The following is a 22394-nucleotide window of genomic DNA, read 5'->3' on the forward strand; positions in this document are numbered from 1 at the left end:
GTTTCTTGAGAACCACTTCTCCAGAAAATAGCCCAAACTCAGATCCTTTTCTCAGACTTTGTAGTAAGAGGACCCAAATTTAGAAAGATGTCCATGTTGGAGAATCAGATGTCAGTCTTCCTGCTTGCAGGGCACTCCCAATCTTTATGAGTGGGTCTACTGAATATTCTTGTTTTTGTTTGGTTTGAGTGGGAGCGTTTGCTTCCTCTTTACCCCCACATGGGGCTGGGGAAAGGAGGAGGAGAACCATCTCTCATGAAAACTCCATGTCCTACATGGCCAATGGGTGTGTGTGTTGCGTGGTGGGTGACTGCGGTAGGTAGCATTGCTCCTGCAGCCCCCAGCGTTGGGCACCCGACCCCACTGTTAGAGTTTAGGAAGGAGAGTGTTTGGGCCTGTGGCCTTCAACTTTAGCTTCTTATTCTGGAACAATTGGAAAATTACATCTCAGTAGCCTCCTACAGCAACGATCAGAAGAGAACAGAGGGGCATCTCTTCCTGCTGGATCTTTCCTTCAGTCAAAAGAGTTATTTTCTTCTTTCTCCTTAGAGAGAGGTTTGGCGACTGTCACACATATGACTGATAATTTTCTCATTAATACCTTGCATTTCTCTCACTGTATATCCTATGTATTTTCCCATTGGACCTTCACCAATATGTACTTTAAAATTGGTCATACTTACAACTCAAATTGTGTGTGTGGGTATGTGTATGTGTGTGCAAAATGTCCTTTATCAAAGACTCGTGCCCAATGGATAACTTAAAACACAAGGAGACCAAATACAGCAACGTTTAAAAACAAAGATAGACAATGGTTTTCCAGTGGAGCTTATCGAGGCAGAGTTCTGGTTTGCCTGTCCAAATATTTCCTGCTCACTTACTTCCTTTCAGGTGGGAACAGAGGAGATCAATGTTTGTAGTTGGTGATGCCTCTGGACTGAGCCATTTTTCCTCTGACCAGCTCTTCCTCTGTTCCCTTTGAACCATGTGATTCTTTATTGTCATTTAATTGTCATGTCGGGTCCCTCCCACCATGGAATTTGGGGACAACCAGCTCTCAGTTCACAGCCTGGAATGGAGATACACTGCATAAGATGAGAAAATAACTGTTATAGACACATTTTACCATTGAGATGCCTACGTTACGGTAGGATGTAACAAGGGTCATTATTACCCAAACACACCCGGGTATATTTCTGAACCTGAATCAGGCTCAAGGTCAGGAGCCAGATGTTAACAGCCTGGCACTTGTCGCACTCCCAGCAGACCTGCTGCTGACCCCTTGTCATTGCCTCAAGATGGGAACAGAGGAGAAAGGTCGGTGGGGTGAGCCATGGAGGACTCCTCAGAAGTTGTTTTAGAATTAGTGGATTATAGGTAACATCTTCCAAATACAGGTCTCTCATGCCATCCTCTTTGCTCCAATTCATCTGAAGTCTGTCCTGAAGCTAGTTGTGTTAGGCGTCGCTGTTTATAACAGACATCATAACCCAAGTAAATATATACGTGTGTGTGTATGTGTGTGTGTGTGTATATATATATATATATATATATATATATATATATCAATGTTTATAACTGACATTAAAACCCAAGGAAGTATTCACGTGCCCCTTGAGCAGGGCGGTATTTCTCTGCGTGGAATAAGACTAGACAAAACAATGCTGCTTAGTTTCCTAGGGAATATGACCTCTACTCCATTCTCCCTACTTTTCAGACCCAAATCATAGATAATGGCAGAGCTGTAACGTTATCTGAATTATGCCTGGCATTTTTACAGTATTTGTACTATCACAGTGGCCTTGGTAGTTTATGACACTTGGTTGGATGAGGGAGCGATTTCTAGGCTTAAACCACGCTTCCGTGATTCCGTGACGGGCCCAAACCACTTCTTTCTCACCATCTTCCCAAAGACAGGGGATGGGAACACGTAAGTCTTATGTCATAAATTTGCTGGAGTGGTCATCCACGGGGAGCAGCAATGAGCAAAGGTCCTTGGCTCTTGTTGCCAGAAATAGTCATCTGAAGCGAACTTTTCCCAACTGTAATAATGAGAGCATTGGGCTTGATAAATGCTGGGTTTTTTCCTTGACTAAAATTCTTTGATTGCAGAAGCGGCACAAAATGGCACTTGTTCTGGCACCATGAAGACGGGCATTCCTGTCTGGGAAAGGGAGCTTCTGTGTTGTACATAGGACCGTAGGAACCACAGGCATTGCTGTGACACGGGATGGCCCAGCAGGTGCATTGTCCGGTCTCTCCTCTGCCCTGCAGCATTCTCACTCCATCTGCATCTGAAGGCTGCACTCAGAGCAAAAGGAGGGCCCTGGGGACCTGGGTGCTGCTACGGAGGAGGTGACGACATGGGCTCGTCTCAGGCACACACTCATTAACCACCTGGCTCTGTAAACTTTGATTCCCGGAGGGCTTTTCATTCTTTTCTCAATGTGACTGAACTACACCCTCAAACAATAGTCACATGGTGCATGGGGTCACTGGGATGGGAAGTGTTCTGGCTGCTTTCAGTGGTGTAGGATCTTATTTTACAGATGGGCTTTCTCCCTCTTTCAGTGGTTGGGGGAAAAGACAAAAGTAGAAAGGCCAGGATAGTTCCAGCACTGGGCAGCCCCAGATGGGGGCCTGCATGATCCCGGGAGGCGGAGGGCAAGGTGTTTGAGACCCCAAGTCCCCGTTGGCACCCAGGGCTTTTCTAACATTCCAACCCTCATGTTTTTAATTCTGGCCCCTGAGGGATTTGCTCGTTTTACATACTGATTAGTTTATAGCAGCAATGCTAATTTGTACTGACATTAGGGATTACACACTGAGAATTATTAAATATAAAGGGAACAACATGGCAGAAGGAAGAGGGAGCATGGCTCAGAGGACTGAACGTCTGAATGATGGAAACCTGTCCCCTGCTTCATTACTGAGCCACAGTGTGTCCTGGGGCGGCCACTCAGCCATCTGTGGACGGCTTTCTACACCCGGAGTCAAAGTGTGTGAGACAGAGAGAGGAGTTTTGGTTAATCACAGGGACTTTTCTTATGAATTAAGTAATGAATGTGATTAATAATAATATGGAGAATTCCCAGTTCCCCACCTGTAGCTCCTCTGTAGCTAATTTTCAATTCTATGTTGATTTCCTTCAATAACTCCCAACCCGACCCAGATGGTATCTATTTAGGAAATTCAGGAAACTCTTAGTATTTGCATAAGCAGATCAAATTGGGAAATGAATTAGTGCAAAGAAATGATCCAATGCAACAGAAAGCTGAATGTAAATGACTTCTGGATTTTCTAGGCCATGGACTCATTAAATCATTCAACAGATATTTGCTAAGCCCCTACTCAGTGCAGAGCTCAGTCTCTCCCTTCCCGAGGCTCTCAGTCTGGAGAGAGTGGCTGTGTGACAGGCCGAGACTCTGGAGCCCAGAGTGGGAAGCACATCCCATTCCCATGGACGGCAATAGCTGATGATGGTTTTGTTCCAGAGACTTCCTCTTCTGATACGTGCGAAGATCCTCGGAGACATTCCCTCTTTAATCTTCATTACCCTGGATAGGACAGTGTGTCTACTGGACATGCCCACAGAGCTCATGTTCCCGATGCAAACAGGGAGACACGAGGGACGGCAAGCAGCAAGCCCCCTGAGGTCAGAGGGGCTCCGCCTCCTCCCTCATATGTGGTACGAGGGAGGGGCCCGCACACAGTAGGTGCGCGGTGCTCATTTGTCGAGTAAACTGGTGATGACCCCCCTAATCAGCCATACGGGGAAGGCATCTGCGTCCTCATCACCATCCTCATTTTGAAAATGAGGAAGGTGAGGTGCAGAGGGCTTTGATAAATTCAGGGACACGTGGCTAGAGAAAGGCAGGACTAAGGCTCAAACCATGGTCACCTCCCTCCCTGTGCTGAGTCCTCCCTGTCATTCTCAGCCAGCCCTGTTCAACAGCAAGCAAGGGACCCTAATCCGTGGCTGTGTGTGGCATAGGACGAGAAGCCGGGAGGAAACGGAAGTTTATAATCTTGCCAAGAGCCCCAATGGCAGAGGGTGTCCAGGAAAGGGCGGGGAAGTGGGGTCAGTAGGATGCGTCCCTGACCCCTTGACTCTGCTGCTGCTTCTCTTGGTGACCGAGAGCAAGTCACTGAATCTCCCGGCCACTGCGCCCTCAGTGACGAAACCATCATAATCATACATTCCTCTAGGTCTGCGATGAGAAGTGAGCATGCTACAAATGATTGTGTCTGGTGTACAGAAAATTCTCCATTCACACTAGTTTATTATCATCAGTTTAAGCATTTTTATTACCACTACTACTGGGATTTGCCTTCATGACCCCAAATCAGAGAGTAACAGGTCTTAAAATAAATTTCTAAATTGCATGGTCTGTTACAATAAGTAAGCGGTTTTCGAGATTATTCAGAGTCTGAATCTGTGTCAGGCCCAGGAATACAAGCAAGGTTCCCTTTTCTGTAGCAGCTGCTTTCCAACTTAGAAGAGCTGAGGTGACATATTTTCGACCACTGTTTCTAAAAATAGTAGGGTTGCTTCATTGCAGTGCTTGGTTGGCTCGCTCATTTGTAAATGCCACGTTAAGATTTAGGAAGTGGGAGACTTATTCCCACCCTGGAACTCTTATAATAATTGGTTTGAGCCTTGGGTTGAGCGTTTGCCCATTGCCTTTTATTTTCCTTGTGATGTATTTGTGCAGGAACCGAGTCTTGTTTACTGCTGGGTCCCTAGCACCAGGCAGGACCCATGGCACATGGTAGGTGGGCTTAATAGTGTTTTCTTTTTCTAAATGAGTCAGTGAAATGGGGTAGGAGTGAAAGGAGATGAACAGAGCACAAACACATGCTAGGATCAGTTACTAATTCCCTTCCCTTCCCTTCCCTTCCCTCCCCTTCCCTTCCCTTCCCTTCCCTTCCCTTCCCTTCCCTTCCCTTCCCTTCCCTTCCCTTCCCTTCCCTTCCCTTCCCTTCCCTTCCCTTTCCTTTCCTTTCCTTTCCTTTCCTTTCCTTTCCTTTCCTTCCTATAGCTGACCCATGATGTTATCTTAGTTTCAGGTGTACAACTTAGTGATTTGACAAGTTTACCCTTTATGCTGTGTTCACCACAGTGTAGCTCCCATCTGTCCTGTTACACGGCTACTACGATATCATGGACTGTGTTCTTTATGCTGTGCCTTTTATTTTGCGACTTATTTATTCCATAACTGGAGGCCTGTTCCTCCCTCTCTCCTTTGCCCATTTTGCCTAACACCCCACCGCCTCCCCTCTGGCAACCATCAGTTCTCTCTCTGTATTTATAGGTCTGATTCTGCTTTTGGTTTGTTTATTTATTCATTGGATATTTACCCAGAGAAAACGAGAACACTAACTCGAAAAGATATATGTACCTCTATATTTATTCCAGCATTACTTGCAATAGCCAAGCAACCTAAGTGTCATAAATAGACAAATGGAAAAGGAAAATGTGGTATACACACACACACACACACACGCACACATGCACACACTGGAATATTAAGCAGCCATAAAAAAGAATGATATTGTGCCATTTGGGACAGTAGATGGACATGGAGGGTATTATGCTAAGTGAAATAAGTTAGACTGAGAAATATAAATACCATATCATTCCAGTCATACATGGAATCTAAAAAAAAATGAGTTGCCCATTTTATTTTCTGGGAAATGTGGAGGGAGTGAGACCCTATGTGAATGTACGAATAAGAACATGCAGCTTCATGCTCCTGCTTGATGAGCCCTGAAGTCCATACATGTGGCAGCCCAGTTCCTGATATCTGCAAGGAGATTCCCAGTGGAGGGGGGCACAGGTGTACTTTCTGCCTCAGACTGTCCAAAGCTATAGACACCTGCTTTGTCCTTGATCCTTAACGTAGGAAATGTGATATATTTCAAACACAGACATGTCTGTTTTGTCCAAGAGCTGTAACAGTTTGGCCATGTGAAACTATTTAAGTCAGTAGTATAGCTACTTAGTGTATATGGTAGAAAGTGTTTCCATTATACTATTAGAAATAACATATGCTCACTACAGAAAGCTTAGAAAATCAAAGATTGGTCAAAAGAAGTAATAAAAAACAAAAGAAGTAATTCTACCACCCCAAGGTAAGAGCTGATAATATTTTGATGGATATTTTCCTTTTTTTATATACTTTTTTTTACAAAGTTGTTTTTTTATTTTTAAGTTTTTATAATAATTTTTTTAATGTTATGTTAGTCACCATACAGTACCTCCTTAGTTTTTGATGTAGTGTTCCATGATTCATTATTTGCGTATAACACCCGGTGCACCATGCAATATGTGCCCTCCTTAATACTCATCACTGGCCTATCCCAATCCCCTACTCCCATCCTCTCTGAAGCCCTCAGTTTGTTTCCCAGAGTCCATAGTCTCTCATGGTTCTTTCCCCCTTCTCTTTACCCCCCCTTCATTCTTCCCTTCCTCCTCCTACCGATCTCCCTGCTATTCCTTACGTTCCATAAATGAGTGAAACCATATGATAATTGTCTTTCTCTGCTTGACTTATTTCACTTAGCATTATCTCCTCCAGTGCCGTCCATGTTGCTTCAAATGTTGGGTAATTGTTCTTTCCGATGGCTGAGTAATATTCCATTGTATATATGGACCACATCTTCTCAATCCAGTCATCTGTTGAAGGGCATCTCGGCTCCTTCCACAATTTAGCTATTGTGGACAATGCTGCTATGAACATTGGGGTGCATATGGCCCTTCTCTTCACTATGTCTGTATCTTTGGGGTAAATACCCAGTAGTGTGATTGCTGGGTCATAGGGTAGCTCTATTTTTAACTTTTTAAGGGACCTCCACACTGTTTTCCAGAGTGACTGTACCAACTTGCATTCCCACCAACAATGTAGGAGGGATCCCCTTTCTCCATGTCCTTTCCAACATTTGTTGTTTCCTGCATTGTCATTTTTTGCCATTCTAACTGGCATAAGGTGATATCTCAATGTGGTTTTGATTTGAATTTCCCTGATGGCTAATGATTTTGAACATTTTTTCATGTGTCTGTTAGCCATTTGTATGTCTTCATTGGAAAAGTGTTTGTTCATATCTTCTGCCCATTTTTTGATTTGATTATTTGTTTCTCGTATATTGAGTTTGAGAAGTTCTTCGTAGATCTTGGATACCAGTCTTTTATGCAGTGTCATTTGCAAATATCTTCTCCCATTCCATGGGCTGCCCCTTAGTTTTTTTGGCTGTTTCCTTGCCTGTGCAGAAGCTTTTTATCTTGATGAAGTCCCACAAGTTCTTTTGTTTCTCTTGCCTTTGGAGATGTGTCATGAAAAAAGTTGCTTTGGTTGATGTCAAAGAGGTTGCTGCCTATGTTCTTCTCCAGGATTTTGATGGATTCCTGTCTCACATTGAGGTCTTTCATCCATTTGGAGTTTATCTTTGTGTATGGTGTGAGAGAGTGGTCAAGTTTCATTCTTTTGCATGTAGCTGTCCAATTTTCCCAGCACCATTTATTGAAGAGACTGTCTTTTTCCCACCGGATGTTTTTTCCTGCTTTATCAAATATTAGTTGCCCAAAGAGCCGAGGGTCCATTTCTGGGCTCTCTATTCTGTTCCATTGGTCTATGTGTCTGTTTTTGTGCCAGTACCATGCTGTCTTTGTGATCACAGCTTTGTAGTACAGCTCGAAATCCGGCATTGTGATGCCCCCAGCTTTGTTTTTCCTTTTCAACAGTTCCTTGGAGATTCGGGGCCTTTTCTGTTTCCATACAAATTTAAGGACTATTTGTTCCAGTTCTTTGAAAAACGTTCTCGGTATTTTGATCGGGATAGCATTGAAAGTGTAGATTGCTCTGGGTAGCATGGACATTTTAACTATGTTAATTCTTCCGATCCATGAGCATGGAATATCTTTCCATCTTTTTATGTCTTCCTCAATGTCTTTCAAGAGTGATTTATAGTTTCTAGAATATAGGTCCTTTACGTCTCTGGTTAAGTTAATTCCAAGGTAACGTATGGTTTTTGGTGCTATTGTAAATGGGATGGATTCCCTAATTTCTCTTTCTTCGGTCTCGTTATTCGTGTATAGAAATGCAACTGATTTCTGAGCATTGATTTTGTATCCCGCCACGTTACTGAATTGCTCTATAACTTCTAATAGTTTGGGAGTGGCTTCTTTTGGGTTTTCCATATAGAGTATCATGTCATCTGCAAAGAGAGACATTTTGACTTCTTCTTTGCCGATTTGAATACCTTTGATCCCTTTTTGTCGTCTGATTGCTGTTGCAAGGACTTCTAGTACTATGTTGAATAATAGTGGCGAGAGTGGGCATCCTTGTCGTGTTCCTGATCTTAAGGGAAAGGCTTCCAGCTTTTCCCCATTGAGAATAATATTTGCAGTAGGCTTTTCATAGATGGCTTTTATGAGATTGAGAAATGTACCTTCTATTCCTACACTCTGAAGGGTTTTAATCAGGAAAGGATGCTGTATTTTGTCAAATGCTTTTTCGGCATCGATTGAGAGGATCATATGGTTCCTGAGTCTTTTCTTGTTGATATGATGTATCACGCTGATTGATTTGCGAATATTGAACCACGCTTGCATCCCAGGTATGAATCCCACTTGATCGTGATGGATAATCCTTTTAATGTACTGTTGGATTCTATTAGCAAGTATCTTGTTGAGGATTTTGGCGTCCATATTCATTAGGGAAATCGGTCTGTAATTCTCCTTTTTGAGGGGGTCTTTGCCTGGTTTGGGGATCAAGGTAATATTGGCCTCATAGAATGAGTTTGGTAGCTTTCCTTCTGTTTCTATTTTTTGAAATAGCTTTAGGAGAATAGGTATTATTTCTTCTTTGAATGTTTGGTAGAATTCCTCGGGGAATCCATCAGGCCCTGGACTCTTGTTTTTGGGGAGGTTTTTGATCACTGCTTCAATTTCTTCATAATTAATCGGTCTGTTTAAATAATCAATTTTGGGGCGCCTGGGTGGGACAGTCGTTAAGCATCTGCCTTCGGCTCAGGGCATGATCCCGAAGTTATGGGATTGAGCCCCACATCAGGCTCCTCCGCTATGAGCCTGCTTCTTCCTCTCCCACTCTCCCTGCTTGTGTTACCTCTCTCACTGGCTGTCTCTATCTCTGTCAAATAAATAAATAAAATCTTAAAAAAAAATAATCAATTTCTTCCTGTTTCAGTCTTGGTTGTTTATAGGTTTCCAGGAAGGCATCCATTTCTTCCGGGTTGTTTAATTTATTGGCATAAAGCTGTTGATAAAAGTTTCTAATGATCCTTCCTATTTCATTGGTGTTGGTTGTGATCTCTCCCCTTTCATTCATAATTTTATTAGTTTGGGTCCTTTCTCTATTCTTTTGAATAAGTCTTGCCAGTGGCTTATCCATCTTATTTATTCTTTCAAAGAACCAGCTTCCAGTTCTGTTGATCTGCTCTACCATGCTCCTGGTTTCTAATTCATTGATCTCTGCTCTAATCTTGATCACCTGCCTTCTTATGCGTGGGTTAGGCCTGTTCTTCTGTTCCAGCTCCAGCTTCTTGAGGTGAGAATATAAAAACTGCATTTTAGATTTTTCTATTCTTTTGAGTGAGGCTTGGATGGATATGTATTTTCCCCTTAGGACAGCCTTTGCAGTGTCCCATAGGTTTTGGACCGATGTGTTTTCATTTTTGTTGGTCTCCAAAAATTGTTTAATCTCCTTCTTAATTCCCTGGTTTACCCAATCATTCTGGAGCATGATGGTTCTTAGTTTCCAAGTGTTTGAGGTTCTTCCAAATTTTTCCTTGTGATTGAGTTCCAGTTTCAAAGCACTGTGGTCTGAGAATATGCAGGGAATAATCTCAGTCTTTTGGTATGCCTTGAGACCTGTTTTGTGACCCAGTATATGGTCTATTCTGGAGAAAGTTCCATGTGCATTCGAAAAGAATGAGTGTTCTGTTGTTCTGGGGTGTAGTGTTCTGTATATATCTATGAGGTCCATCTGGTCCAGTATATCATTCAAAGCTCTTGTTTCTTTGTTGATTTTCTGCTTAGGTGATCTGTCTATTGCTGATAGTGTAGTGTTGAGGCCCCCTACTATTAATGTATTATTATCTATATGTCTCTTTTTTCTGGCTAAGAGTTGGCTTGTGTATGTAGCTGCTCCCCTGTTGGAGGCATAGATATTTATAATTGTCATATCCACTTGTTGGATACATCCTTTAAGAATAATGTAGTGTCCTTCTGTATCTCTAACTACAGTCTTTAGTTTAAAATCTGTCTGATATGAGAATTGCTACCCCAGCTTTCTTTTGAGGTCCATTGGCATGAAAAATGGTTTCCCATTCCTTCATTTTCATTCTGGATGTATCTTTATGTTCAAAATGAGTCTCTTGTCGACAGCAAATTGATGGGTCATGTCTTTTTATCCAATCTGCAACCCCGTGTCATTTTATGGGAGTATTTAGGCCATTCACATTGAGAGTGATTATTGAGAGAGATGATTTTAATGATGTCATGTTGCCTGTGAAGTCTTTGTTTCTATAGATTGTAAATTTCTGTTCTGTATCACTCTTGGGGCCTTTTTACTTTTATAGAACCCCCCTTAATATCTCATGTAGGGCTGGCTTAGTAGTCACAAATCCCTTCAGTTTCTGCCGGTCTTGGAAGGTCCTTATCTCTCCATCAATTCTGAATGACAGCCTTGCTGGATAAAGGATCCTTGGCTGCATGTTCTTCTCAGTTAGAGCTTTGACAGTACGCTGCCAACCCTTCCTAGCCTGCCAGGTCTCTGTAGACAGGTCTGACGTTATTCTGATATTCTTCCCTCTGTATGTAAGGATTTTCTTCCCCCTGGCCACTTTCAAGACTGTATCTTTGGATCTAATATTTGCGAATTGCACCATGATGTGACGTGGTGTAGGTCTGTTTTCAGTGATCTTGGGAGGGGTCCTCTCTGCCTCTTGGACACAAATGCTTGTTTCCTTTGCCAAATTAGGGAAGTTCTCAGGTACAATTTGTTCAAATATCTCTTCTAGACCTCTCTCTTTCTCCACCCCCTCGGGGATGCCAATGATTCTGACATTGGAACGTTTCATTGAGTCAGTAATCTCCAGTAATCTACATTCTTGAGATTGGATTTTTTTGAGCCAAGTTTCCGTTTTAACTTTCTCTTCTACCATCCCATCTTCCAATTCACTAATTCATTCTTCTGCCTTATTTACCCTGGCCGTCAGAGTACAAAGTTGTTTTATATTATGCCTCTTACCATAATAGCTGGTTGAAAAAAATAGCAATAGAGATCATTTTCCAGTGGTTACATCTTTGGTGGCCTAATTTTAGTGGTTGTATAGCCTTCCTTTGTGTGGCTGTGCCATGGTTTACCGTTCTGGTCTTCATTTGGGGCCACATGTGTTTTTGGTTTGGGGCTACTAAAAAAAAAGTGGTATTTTTTGTAGCTAACCTTTGCACACATCTGTAATTATTGACACACGATGAATTCTTATAAGTGGTAATATAGGATCCAAAGTTATATTTTATGCTAAATTCTTATTCCCTTCTCTCATCAAACAGTGATGGTTCCTGAAAACTTTTGCCAGTTAGGTGAAAAATGATATTTTGTGTTGTTTAGATTTGCATTGAGAAGTGTTTTTGATGGGAAACATTTTCCTTAACTCTTTGTAATTCCTTTGGTTGAATTTCTTTTTTTTAAAAGAAGTATTTATTTATTTATTTGAGAGAGAGAGAGAGAGAGAAGTAGTGTGAACAGGGGGAGGGAGAGGGAGAATCCTTGAGCACACTCCCCGACAAGCAGGGAGCCCAATGTGGGGTTTGATCCCGGACCCTGAGATCATGACCTGAGCCAAAACCAAGAGTCAGCTGCTGGTCACTTAACCGACTGAGCCACCCAGGCACCCTGTTTGAATTTCTGATAGATGTGTTCATCTTTATCTTCTTGGTTTGACAGAACTCTTGAAATTAGCAATATTTTTCCTTTTTATGACACATGGGTGGCAATATTTTCTCTAACTTGTCTTTTGTCTTTTAATTTTAGTTGATGATGTTTTCCTAGACATACCTTTCTTGAGTGGTTGACATGGGTTTTCGCCTAGGATATATTTTTTTGTCCAACTGCATCCTGTTAGAAATGAAATACTTTAAGGATGAATTTGTCATCCTTTAAGGGTAAATGTCTGCAAGACCCCTGCAAAGCCTCAAGCCTATGTTGCATTTCCCCAGCATTGCTCTGACCAAATGTGCCAACTCCTGCAAGAATAAGACAGAGCCAGATTTCAAGTGGTTTTTGACAGTCTTTTAGCAAACATTTTCTGAGAAGCTCTGACCCAAGCATCTGTGAATCAGTCATACCTCTTTTTAATCTCCACAGCCAAGATCAGCCCCTGGCATTTGGTTCTGTCTGGATGATCAAGGCAGTGCTGTCCAATAAAATACAGTGCAAACCACAGACATTATTTCAAATCATCCGGTAGCCACACTAAATAGAAGGAAGTAGAAACAGGTGAAATTAATTTTACAAATATATTTAATGCAACCCAATACATTGAAAATATTATCATTCCAGCATGTAATGAACATAAAAAATGTTGAGATATTTTGCACTCTTTGTTTTCATACGAAGTCTTTAAAATCTGGTGTGCATTTTGCACTTTCAGCACATAGATAGCACATGTGGCTGGGGGCCATGGGACTGGACAGTGCAGGCCTAAAAATAGCAGTTTGGCTCTGGGTAAAAGCAGAAGTCCCAACAGATCGTAATTAAAACAGAAACTTACATTAGGGTCCTCATCCCTGTGACCAGCCTAAGGATGAGAACAGCTGGTGGCCACTTTGTGAAATTTCTCTTAATTTTTTTTTAAAGATTTTGTTTCTTTATTTGAGAGAGGGGGAGAGAGAGAGAGAGAGAGCTCGTGCACAGGAGCGGGGGGGAGGGGCAGAGAGAGAATCAGACTCCCCCTGAGCAGGGAGCCTGATGTGGGGCTCGATCCTGGGACTCCGAAGACCACATAGGCACCCCTCTCTTAACATTTTTGTAGCTCTGAGGATTTCAGTTTTTCCACATCTGTACCCATATGCGTGTTTTACTTTAAGGGCCTGCAGTGATGACCCCCACGCTCCACCCAGAATCGAGCCGAAGCTGTTGGAAGCCACTGCTCAGGACACCCTACGTGTGTCCATCACCAGACGAGACTGGCTTCTTCAAGAGAAGCAGCAGTTGCAGGTACGCAGGTGAAGAATCTTCAGGAAATAGGCCAGCATTTTTCTTACCCGTGGAAGCTGAATGCAGCAGGGTGGGTCTTTGCTTTGCTTGAGTGTAGCAATTAGAACTTTGGCTGTCCACCCGTGAAGTACAACAGGGAGAGATGGGTGGAGTTGGCCAGAGGGCTTGTAGGAATCTCATTACACACAGGGTTGAAAGCTCAGCAGTGTTTGTGCCTGTTTTCGATATTCCTCATTACCTTTTGAATATGCTTTCCTTGTCTGCCAGGCCAATTTGTCACCTCTTATCATTTTGACCTTTACGAGGTTCTTTTGAAAGGCAGGAAGAAATCTGTGCTGTGAAAATCCTTTATGGAAAATTGCATCGAGTTGAAGTGTAAGGAGCTGTTGTTAGGGGGCAGAGTTTTTTTTTTTTTTTTTAAAGATTTTATTTATTTATTCGACAGAGATAGAGACAGCCAGCGAGAGAGGGAACACAAGCAGGGGGAGTGGGAGAGGAAGAAGCAGGCTCATAGTGGAGGAGCCTGATGTGGGGCTCAATCCCATAACGCCGGGATCACGCCCTGAGCTGAAGGCAGACGCTTAACCGCTGTGCCACCCAGGCGCCCCGGGGGCAGAGTTTTAAGTATGGACTGGGCAAGGCTAGCATGTCTGGGGAAAACTGGTAGGCATCTCATGGGTCCTCCAGGTTGGCCCAGAGCAGTGGGTGAAAGTTGGCCATCCAGGGGCTAGAAGTCTAGGTGCTGCACGGAGTTAGAGGCAGGAGGCCATCAGGTGCTCTGGAAGTTGAGCACCCCCTCCCCCAAGAGGCAGGGAAACTTGAAGCTGGGTTCACACCAGCTGGAGCCTGGAGGCTTGGAAGCAGGAAAAGAGGAACAAGGAAGCATCAACTGAAGGCAGCGTGATTTCCAGAAGGACCATAGGTCTTTAACACCTGAGTGCAAATCTTGGTTTAGGTTCTAAACAATGGAATGCATTTAGACTGGTTTATGGGGCTTGGAGGAGTTACTGGACTGCCCTCCCATCCCTACTCCCTTGTGCAGAGTATTCTTGTTATCTGAGTTTGCCCACCCAAGTCCCCATAATAGCAAGGTGGCAAAGGGAGGCAAAAGTCATCACAATTTAAAATATTATCCAATAAACTGAACACTTATATATTCAGTGAGTATCATCATAAAAGTTTGTCATGTGACATATGGGGTTTGGGAGTGAAAGGTCGAGAAAGAATTCTTGAGAAATCTTCGGTGCTAAAAGGTGGTTTTACTAAAGCATGGAGACAGGACCTGTGGGCAGAAAGAGCTGCACTTGGGGAGAGACTGATTATATAATTTAAGTTGGGAGGGGGTTAGGAATAGCGCAAGTCTCTAAGGAATTTGGAAGTGAGGTTTCCAGGACCTCGAGGGGTCATTTACTACTATCTAGTAAACTCTAAGTCATGAGACCCTTCAGATGTATATCAGTGGGCCATGTGTTTGGAGGATGATTGCTAACATATATCTTGGGGGGGGAGTTGAGTAGAGAGATAAAGGAAGTTTCCAAAGGGATTTTTATATGTTAAAGACTTGCAGGATCCTGGAAGTCGTGCTAAGGTTGCCTTTTGCCTCTAGCGAATGTTCACATTGAGCCGTTGAGTTCCTGGAGGAAGGTCACCCTGCCTGTCTTAAGTACTTGTCAGTGGGCTGCAAAGGAAATTTGATTATTTTTTCTACATTTCTTTTGCTTTTGTTTTCCATATCAGTTTGGGTAGCTGAACATGGGGAATCTGGTTTTTGGTTTGGAACAATATTTAGCAGTTAAAGGTCTGCATAATTCCTGTTGATGTCATAACATACAGAAAATAATTTTAGCCTGGGATACTTAGTGTATGAGGGGAATGTTCTTGGCAGAGCTCTGGGGAAAGTGAATATTCATTTATTCAGCAGGTATTTGAATGCCTCCTATGTGCCAAATACTGTTTGAAATGCTTAGGATTTCTTTGAAGTTGATGTTCTATTATGGGTGGGCATGGGGAGATAGATAAGAAATGGCAAACAGAATTAATACCAAAATTATCTCCTTACTATGTTGTAGGGTGGTAGGAGCTATAAGGCATAGGCTAAGATCAACTCATGGTGCAGTGAGATTGAAGCAGAAGGAACAGCCATGTGAAGGCATCCAGCAGGCCAGGGTAGGGGAGAGTAGTAGGGGAGAAGGTCAGGGAGCAAAGAGGTCTTGGAGGGCCTTGCACACCTGAGTGAGCACTCAGGCTCCTAGGTGTTAAGCAGTGGAATGACATAATCTGACCATGTTTTAAAGACTCACTTGGGGGGCGCCTGGGTGGCACAGCGGTTAAGCGTCTGCCTTCGGCTCAGGGCGTGATCCCGGCGTTATGGGATCGAGCCCCACATCAGGCTCCTCTGCTATGAGCCTGCTTCTTCCTCTCCCACTCCCCCTGCTTGTGTTCCCTCTCTCGCTGGCTGTCTCTATCTCTGTCAAATAAATAAATAAAATCTTTAAAAAAAAAATAAAAAAAAAAATAAAGACTCACTTGGACTTCTGTGTTAAGAATAGGGTGTAGGGCCACTGTGGAAAAAGCACGGTGGGTCTTCACAGCATTAAAATTAGAATTACCATGCAATCAAGCAATTCCACTTCTGGGTATATGCCCAAAGGAATTAAAGTCAGGGCTGCATAGAGATGTTCAAAACAGTATTATTCACAAGAGCCAAAAGGTAGAGGCAACCCAAGTGTCCATCTCTAGATGAATGGATAAACCAAATGTGGTCCATCCACACAACGGAGTATTATACAAACTTAAGAAGGAAGGAAATTCTGACACATGGTGCAACTTGGATGAACCTTGAAGACATCATGCTGGGTGAAATATGCCAGTCACAGAAGGGCAAATACTATGATTCCATTTCCATGAGGTTCCTAGAGATTCCTAGAGACAGAAAGTGGAATGGCAGTTGTCAGGGGTTGAGGGGAGGAGGGGTAATGAGGAGCTGGAGTTTAATGGGGACAGAGATTTGGTTTATAAGATGAAGAGGTTTTGGATGGATGGTGGTGATTGTTGCACAGCAGTGTGGATGTGCTTAATGCCATGCAACCGGCCTTACAAATGGCTAAGATGGTGAATTTATGGTACATGTATTTACCACAGTTATAAAGAAAGAAAGAAAGGAACAGCGTATGGGCAGAGGTGGAGGTGGGGAGGTTTGTTGGGAAACAGTGCCAATGAGATTGTAACGTTAGACCGATGGGAGACATATTATCTTCTTCTTGGAGTGTCTCAGGGGTGGATCTTCGACACCTCCTTAGTCACTACCCCCCATCCCCTACTGGAAGTGAGGTCAGGAGGTAGAAGTTGTAGGTGATCTGTACCTTGGGTTTGAGAGACAGCAGATAAGAGATGGGGAGACACCCAGGATTAGAGCTCTGCTCTTATCAGCCAGAAACCAATGCACGGGTCGCGGGAGTGTGGTGATTGAAAGAGTCTCATTTTAAATTCAGAATGCTACAGGCAGTGAGGTGATTATCTGCTCCCACGCCGTGCACGCGATGGGCGTTCAATAACCTGCTGCTTGTTTTGTTCTTTGACCTCAAGATTGGATGATACGCTATAGATTCTTTGGATTTTGGTTTGCTGTATGAGTGGAAATGGGATTTATTTAATATTGTTATGAACTTTAGACCACACAACACTATCTGCAGCGTCCCACTGCTCTTTCCATCTTGTAGACTTAGGAAACTGTGATTTTTCATCCTTCTCTACACACTACATTTTCATGTTTGGGGACAGACCAGCCGAGGATTGTTTGCTTTTCTCTTTCGGCCTGTGACCTGTGTTACCTGCTTAGCTCATACCTCAAGCCCATGATGTTTGCTGCTCTATAATCTAGCTCTTTCGCCTGAAATGAAGTAAGTCATTGATATATTCGCTTGGTTCTTCCAAGTCTAATTCCTGGCTCACCTGCCATAGTTATTTAATACTTGGGGGGAGGGGAATGCTTTTCCTTATGCCAACTGACCCAAACTATAAAGCTGGCATGATTTTTCCAGGTCAGCAAACCTCCAAAAATCAACCTGCCTCAGAAGGGAACTTCACGGCTCTCATGCCTAAGGCTGACTCTCATTCGAAGGGCTCATTATCAGCAGAGCAGTTGGCTATGAGTAGGGTTAATTTATAAAACCTGCTTTCTCCATTCTCTGCAGAAAGAAATCGAAGCTCTGCAAGCAAGAATGTCTGTGCTGGAAGCAAAAGATCAGCAGCTGAGAAGGGAGATAGACGAGCAAGAGCAACTCCTCCCATGGCAGGGCTGTGACCTGACCGCGCTGGTGGGCGGGCTGTCCCTGGGCGAGCTGCAGGAAGTCAGCAAGGCCTTGCGTGACACCCTGGCCTTAGCCAGCCAGATACCCCTCTGTGCAGAACCACCTGAAACCGTAAGGAGGTACTGATTTCCTAACTGATTTGGGATCGCTCACCTCTTTGACCAGTTTAGGGGACTGATGTTACCTGCTGTCCCTCATCCACAAATATTTTCCAAGCCGGGCTCTAGTTTTCAATGGAAGCACTATCGTTATTTTGAGCAGGAAAATTCTTCCTGTGTGGGGCATTCCTGAATATTGGGAGATATTTTACATCCTGGCCACCCAGCCTACCCAATGCCAGCACTCCTCTCCATTCTACTATGTACCCCGCCCCCCAATTTCCAGATACCCCCAGGGGCACCTTCTCTCCCTTTGAGATCCGTTGCAGCTCCATGGGTTAGAGATTCTGATGCCAGCCTTTGCTGAGGACGAGCATCTGGAGACAGGTGAACTATCCCTCTCGCTGATGGAGGGGGTGAGCCATTAAAGAGGGGGGTACTCGGTCAGTGACAGTGTTTCCATCAGGAAGAAAGAATGATTATTAGTAATAGCTAGCATTTATTGAGTCCTTACTCTTTCCCAGGCACTGTGCGAAGCTTTATGTGTTGCTTCTCTTATTATATTTATCTTATAGATGAGGTAAAGGAAGTTCAAGAAGGTTCGTAATTTGCCCACAGTCCCAATAAGAGGTAAAATTGATACTTCAACGCCTGTTTGTTACTTCTCAGCCTAGTTTCTTACTTACTTCTTCTACTTACTGTGGAGTGAGAATCTTCCCTATGTTCTGTATTGTGGAATATCCACAAGATACACTTCTATGTCTTGCTCTTCAGGAGATCATGGTCTTACTTTGGTGAAAGGCAGAAGTCACAGGTACACGTGTTAGCTAAGAAGCTGACTAGTGCCCGAATGAACATGCAGATGGGTAGTAAGGACTGCGGGAGGGATTCGTGTTCTCCTGAGTTATTATGCTGAAGACAGTACTTCATAAAACTTACCACCTGTTGTGGGCTCTGCCATCCGATTCTCTGGGGGTGAAACCTCACTCAACCACGTAACAGAAGGAAACCACTTATTATTCGGGGGAGGGGATGATGATTATAGGGCTGTTATGTGGATCAACTGGTAATACATATAAAGCTCTCATAACCGTGCGTGGGTGGTAGTAAGCACTTTACTCTGCTTACTGCTTGTCATTTTTATCATGGGATTCCAGTCTCCTGAAGGCCTTCAAGCTGCCTGTGCTAATGTGCCTTAGACTATTTAGTGAGTAATGTCCCCTCTTATCCACATAGCACATCCCATCCAGCCAAGAAAAGCAAACCACGGATGCTAGGCTAGGGAGGAGCTTAGGACTTCCTTCCATTCCCCTCCCAGCCCTAATATTTCCCTTCAGAAATCTAACCTCAAGGCTCACGCCCATGGGAAAAGGAGAAGAGATTTGGATTGTTGCCAAATTTCAGCCAGAGGAAACTGACCATTGAATATGACTTGTGCTCTCCCATGGTGCTTGCTTACACGTCCTTCTGTTGCCTCTGCCTCTGAGCTCTTTCCCGCTCCCGCTTCCTGTGCTCTCGCTGGAAGTCATTCTATAGCCGTATGCACACACACACACACACACACACACAGATAGAGGTACGTATGCTACGTATCATATACTTTGTCATGTCATTATACATATGCACGTATGCATTGTATTTTATATATGTATTATGTGTAATATATAAGATGAAACATACATGTGAATTTATTATTATGTTTACAAATACATATATTTACATTTGAGGCTTAAAATGATCCTTTTTTGTCCTACCATCCAGATGTGTCCTACTTATTTTTCCTTTTGCTTTTCACCGCACAGAGGTTCGTTACATGCCTCTCCTCTCTCGCACAAGGTGATGCCTCTTTGAGGGAAAAAGCTAGGGCATGCTTAACTTAGAATCCACTGCAGTGTTTAACAAAGCTTCTGGGTTTTGAGGCGAATTCCTGGGCAGTCTCCCTGCAGGTGTGCCCTGTACTCTACAGAGACGCCAGGTTGTGGAGTGAGCGCTTTCTCACATACCAGCTCGGGGCCTTCAGAGCAGCCAGGGGCGGCAGGGGGGCTGGTCTCCTTGTTCGCATTTTACAGATGAGGAAACAAAGGCTCTGGGGGTGTTTCTGGTGAAGCAGCCACAAAGAGACCTTCTCGTATACATCCACAGCTGCCTTTGGGCCTGAACTACTAAAAGGTAGTTTCTTTCCAGAGATCTGAGGAAGTTGTTTCTCTTTGTCTAAAACAACGATCTCCACGGTGTGGTAGGCTGATAGAGCAGGGCCCTTGAACTTGCATCCTATCATTTCTAGTCTGTGATTCTGCCTATGTGCTCAGCCTGGGATGTTTCTCATGAGCAGAACACTGCCAGCACTGAGTGGAATTTTGTGTGGCTGGGGGAGTGACCACGCCGGCACATCTCCTAATGTGGGTGACCCTGCAACAGGTGACCCTTGGCATCTCCTTTATTTGCTTAGTGGTACAGGCAGGCACCTCCCTGCCTCAGGGCAGTTCGGGGCGTGTAGGTACAGGTTTTGACATGTCAGCCTCCTGTCTGCCACACTAGGGAGGTGAGGCGTCATGCTGTTCCTGACCATAAATATTAACTGGAAAAAGTCATTATTATTATGTGGGCTTTCCATTTAAGAAGGAAGACACACCTTTTCCAAGCTGATGGGCTGCAGCATGGACTCCCAGAAATAGAGCGTTCGAAAGAAGCCAGTGCCGAGTCCTATGGCTCGATAGGTCAGAGATTGCTTGCTCTAGTGTTTTTAACTAATTGTACACGATCTTGTTAACTTAGTTTTTCCTGTGAGATACTGGTTTTCTTTTAGAAGGTGTTGACTTGGGGGCATATCTCGTAGGTGCCCCAGCCAGAAGACTGGATCTTATATGCATCAAGAGTTTGCTTTGTTGACAAACGTCTTTGTTGTTCACGAGAGTAGTTTCTTCTTAGGCCGGATGGAGAGATCCTGACAAATCATGAAATAGGCAAATCTTGAAGTCTTTTGCAGAGAGGCTGTAGAGACTGGTATTGTTACAAATATGTGGAGAAACAGACCACTCAACATCAAAATTACTATTATCATCACCCATAAAGATTCTTCATACAGACCAGCTATAAACTCAGGGTACTGTCTGGGGAGAAGCTGTTTTTGATTTACTCAACTTGGTAATGCACAAGTTCAAAGGGAAGGATATGCTTCTTTCCCTGGATAAACCACACAGCTTGAAAAGAAACTTCCTAATTGCACTTGGCATTTCTGAGCAGATCGCTGGTGGACGCTCTGTGCTTACACGGCGCCATCGTTTCTGACCGTAGCTCGTTGGGAATCATCTGGTGGGTGTTAGAGAGGGGCTGGAGGTAGGAGGTTGTGCGCTGGGGATGAGAGAGCCCATGGCTTTTTATTTGGACTTTATAATAGAAACCAAAGCAGCAGTTTGAATTTTCTGATGTCTGTGTTTTGGATCAATTATCTTCACAGGATGGAATGAAGAGCTGCCTGCTCAGAGATAGCATAGCTGCCTCTTGATAGAGCCAACAGAAATGGTTTTCTTTCGAAGACCAAGGGACCATTTTTAAGCCACTGGGGAATCAGGAACTCGACAGTGTGGAAGCTGACAGAGCAGGGATGTAGAAAGGACAGGGGCCACTGGAAAGATATATTCATTTGAATTTCCTTTATCCCTGGGGGATTCCAACCCTTCAGCCTTAAAACAAACTCCCTGTTTCCTCTCCTAAATTCTCCTTTAATGGGAGAGGTCTAGATGGATGGCTTTTATCCAGTGAGCTTGATTCTCCTTCCATGTTAACTCATCCTTCTCATTCCATCCCATGCTGACTCCACTCGGATAATCGGTAATGGAATTGGGTGTGAGGGGTGGGGAGAAGGATGGGACACAGAGAGGAAGGATGTGACAGGTTCTGGGGTTTCCTTTGCCACATCCCTGCATGTGGGGTGTGAGTTTCCATCTACTCACTTGGCATAAATTGAGGAGGGTGGTGAATTGCAGCTCATCTCTCTCCGGGGCGGTTAGCTCAGCTCCTGCGGCCTCTGTTGGTCTGTGTGCCTCACCCACCAGGGGAGCGCTGGGGTGTGACCCCGTCCAGCAGCATGTGGCCAACTGTGAAGTGAGATAGGAATAATCCCAGTCATAACAATAGAGTTAAAGGCTGCCACGACACTTCCTAACATTCTTTAGATGCCTGTGACTGGCTTATATTAGCCTGTGGTTGAGCTCTTCATTCCTCAGCCCCTGGAATCTTTCATGCTTCACGTGAAATGTGCTCTGGCAGCTCATGGATGAATTGTTTCTTGTTGTGCATTTGGAAGAAATGTGTCACATTGCTTTACAAACCATTGGCACAAACTGTGAAACTGGCTCCACCTCTGGTTACAGGGAGGCTGGCTGGAGCGTGATGGGTGCATCCGGGGCCTCGGTCAGCATGACTGAGCAGCACGGGGCAGCAGGCGGCCAGCCAGCCAAGGATGCTCCCTCCTCCCTACTGCGCACCACTTGGGGCTCCCCAGGGAGGACGATGGACTCTTCCAGAGCTCAGGTATGCCTCTCACAGGTGTCTTCAGTCCCCAGTGAGCAGCCCAGGCCGATATCAGGGCTCCTCTCAAGACAGAGTGAAATAATGAAATTCAGCAGTTCACAATTGACTGAAACAAAATCAATAGTCCCACGTTCCCCTCAGATCCATATCTTATGAGAGTGAGGAGGCATAGTGAACACAGCAGGGCCTGGATTGGGAAATAGGCCTCCACG

At 44.1% G+C, this 22394-nt stretch overlaps 1 protein-coding gene across 1 annotated transcript in view; it reads left to right on the forward strand.

Moving 5' to 3' along the window:
* DISC1 (DISC1 scaffold protein) overlaps positions 1–22394 on the forward strand; it is a 359683-nt gene that overhangs the window by 114662 nt on the left and 222627 nt on the right. The window contains 2 exon segments of the mRNA XM_040624168.1: positions 13112–13241; positions 17435–17670. Of these exon segments, the coding sequence (XP_040480102.1) occupies positions 13112–13241; positions 17435–17670 (366 nt within the window).

This window comes from Ursus maritimus, unplaced genomic scaffold (genome assembly GCF_017311325.1).
Source record: "Ursus maritimus isolate PB19 unplaced genomic scaffold, ASM1731132v1 scaffold_7, whole genome shotgun sequence".
NCBI lineage: Eukaryota > Metazoa > Chordata > Mammalia > Carnivora > Ursidae > Ursus > Ursus maritimus.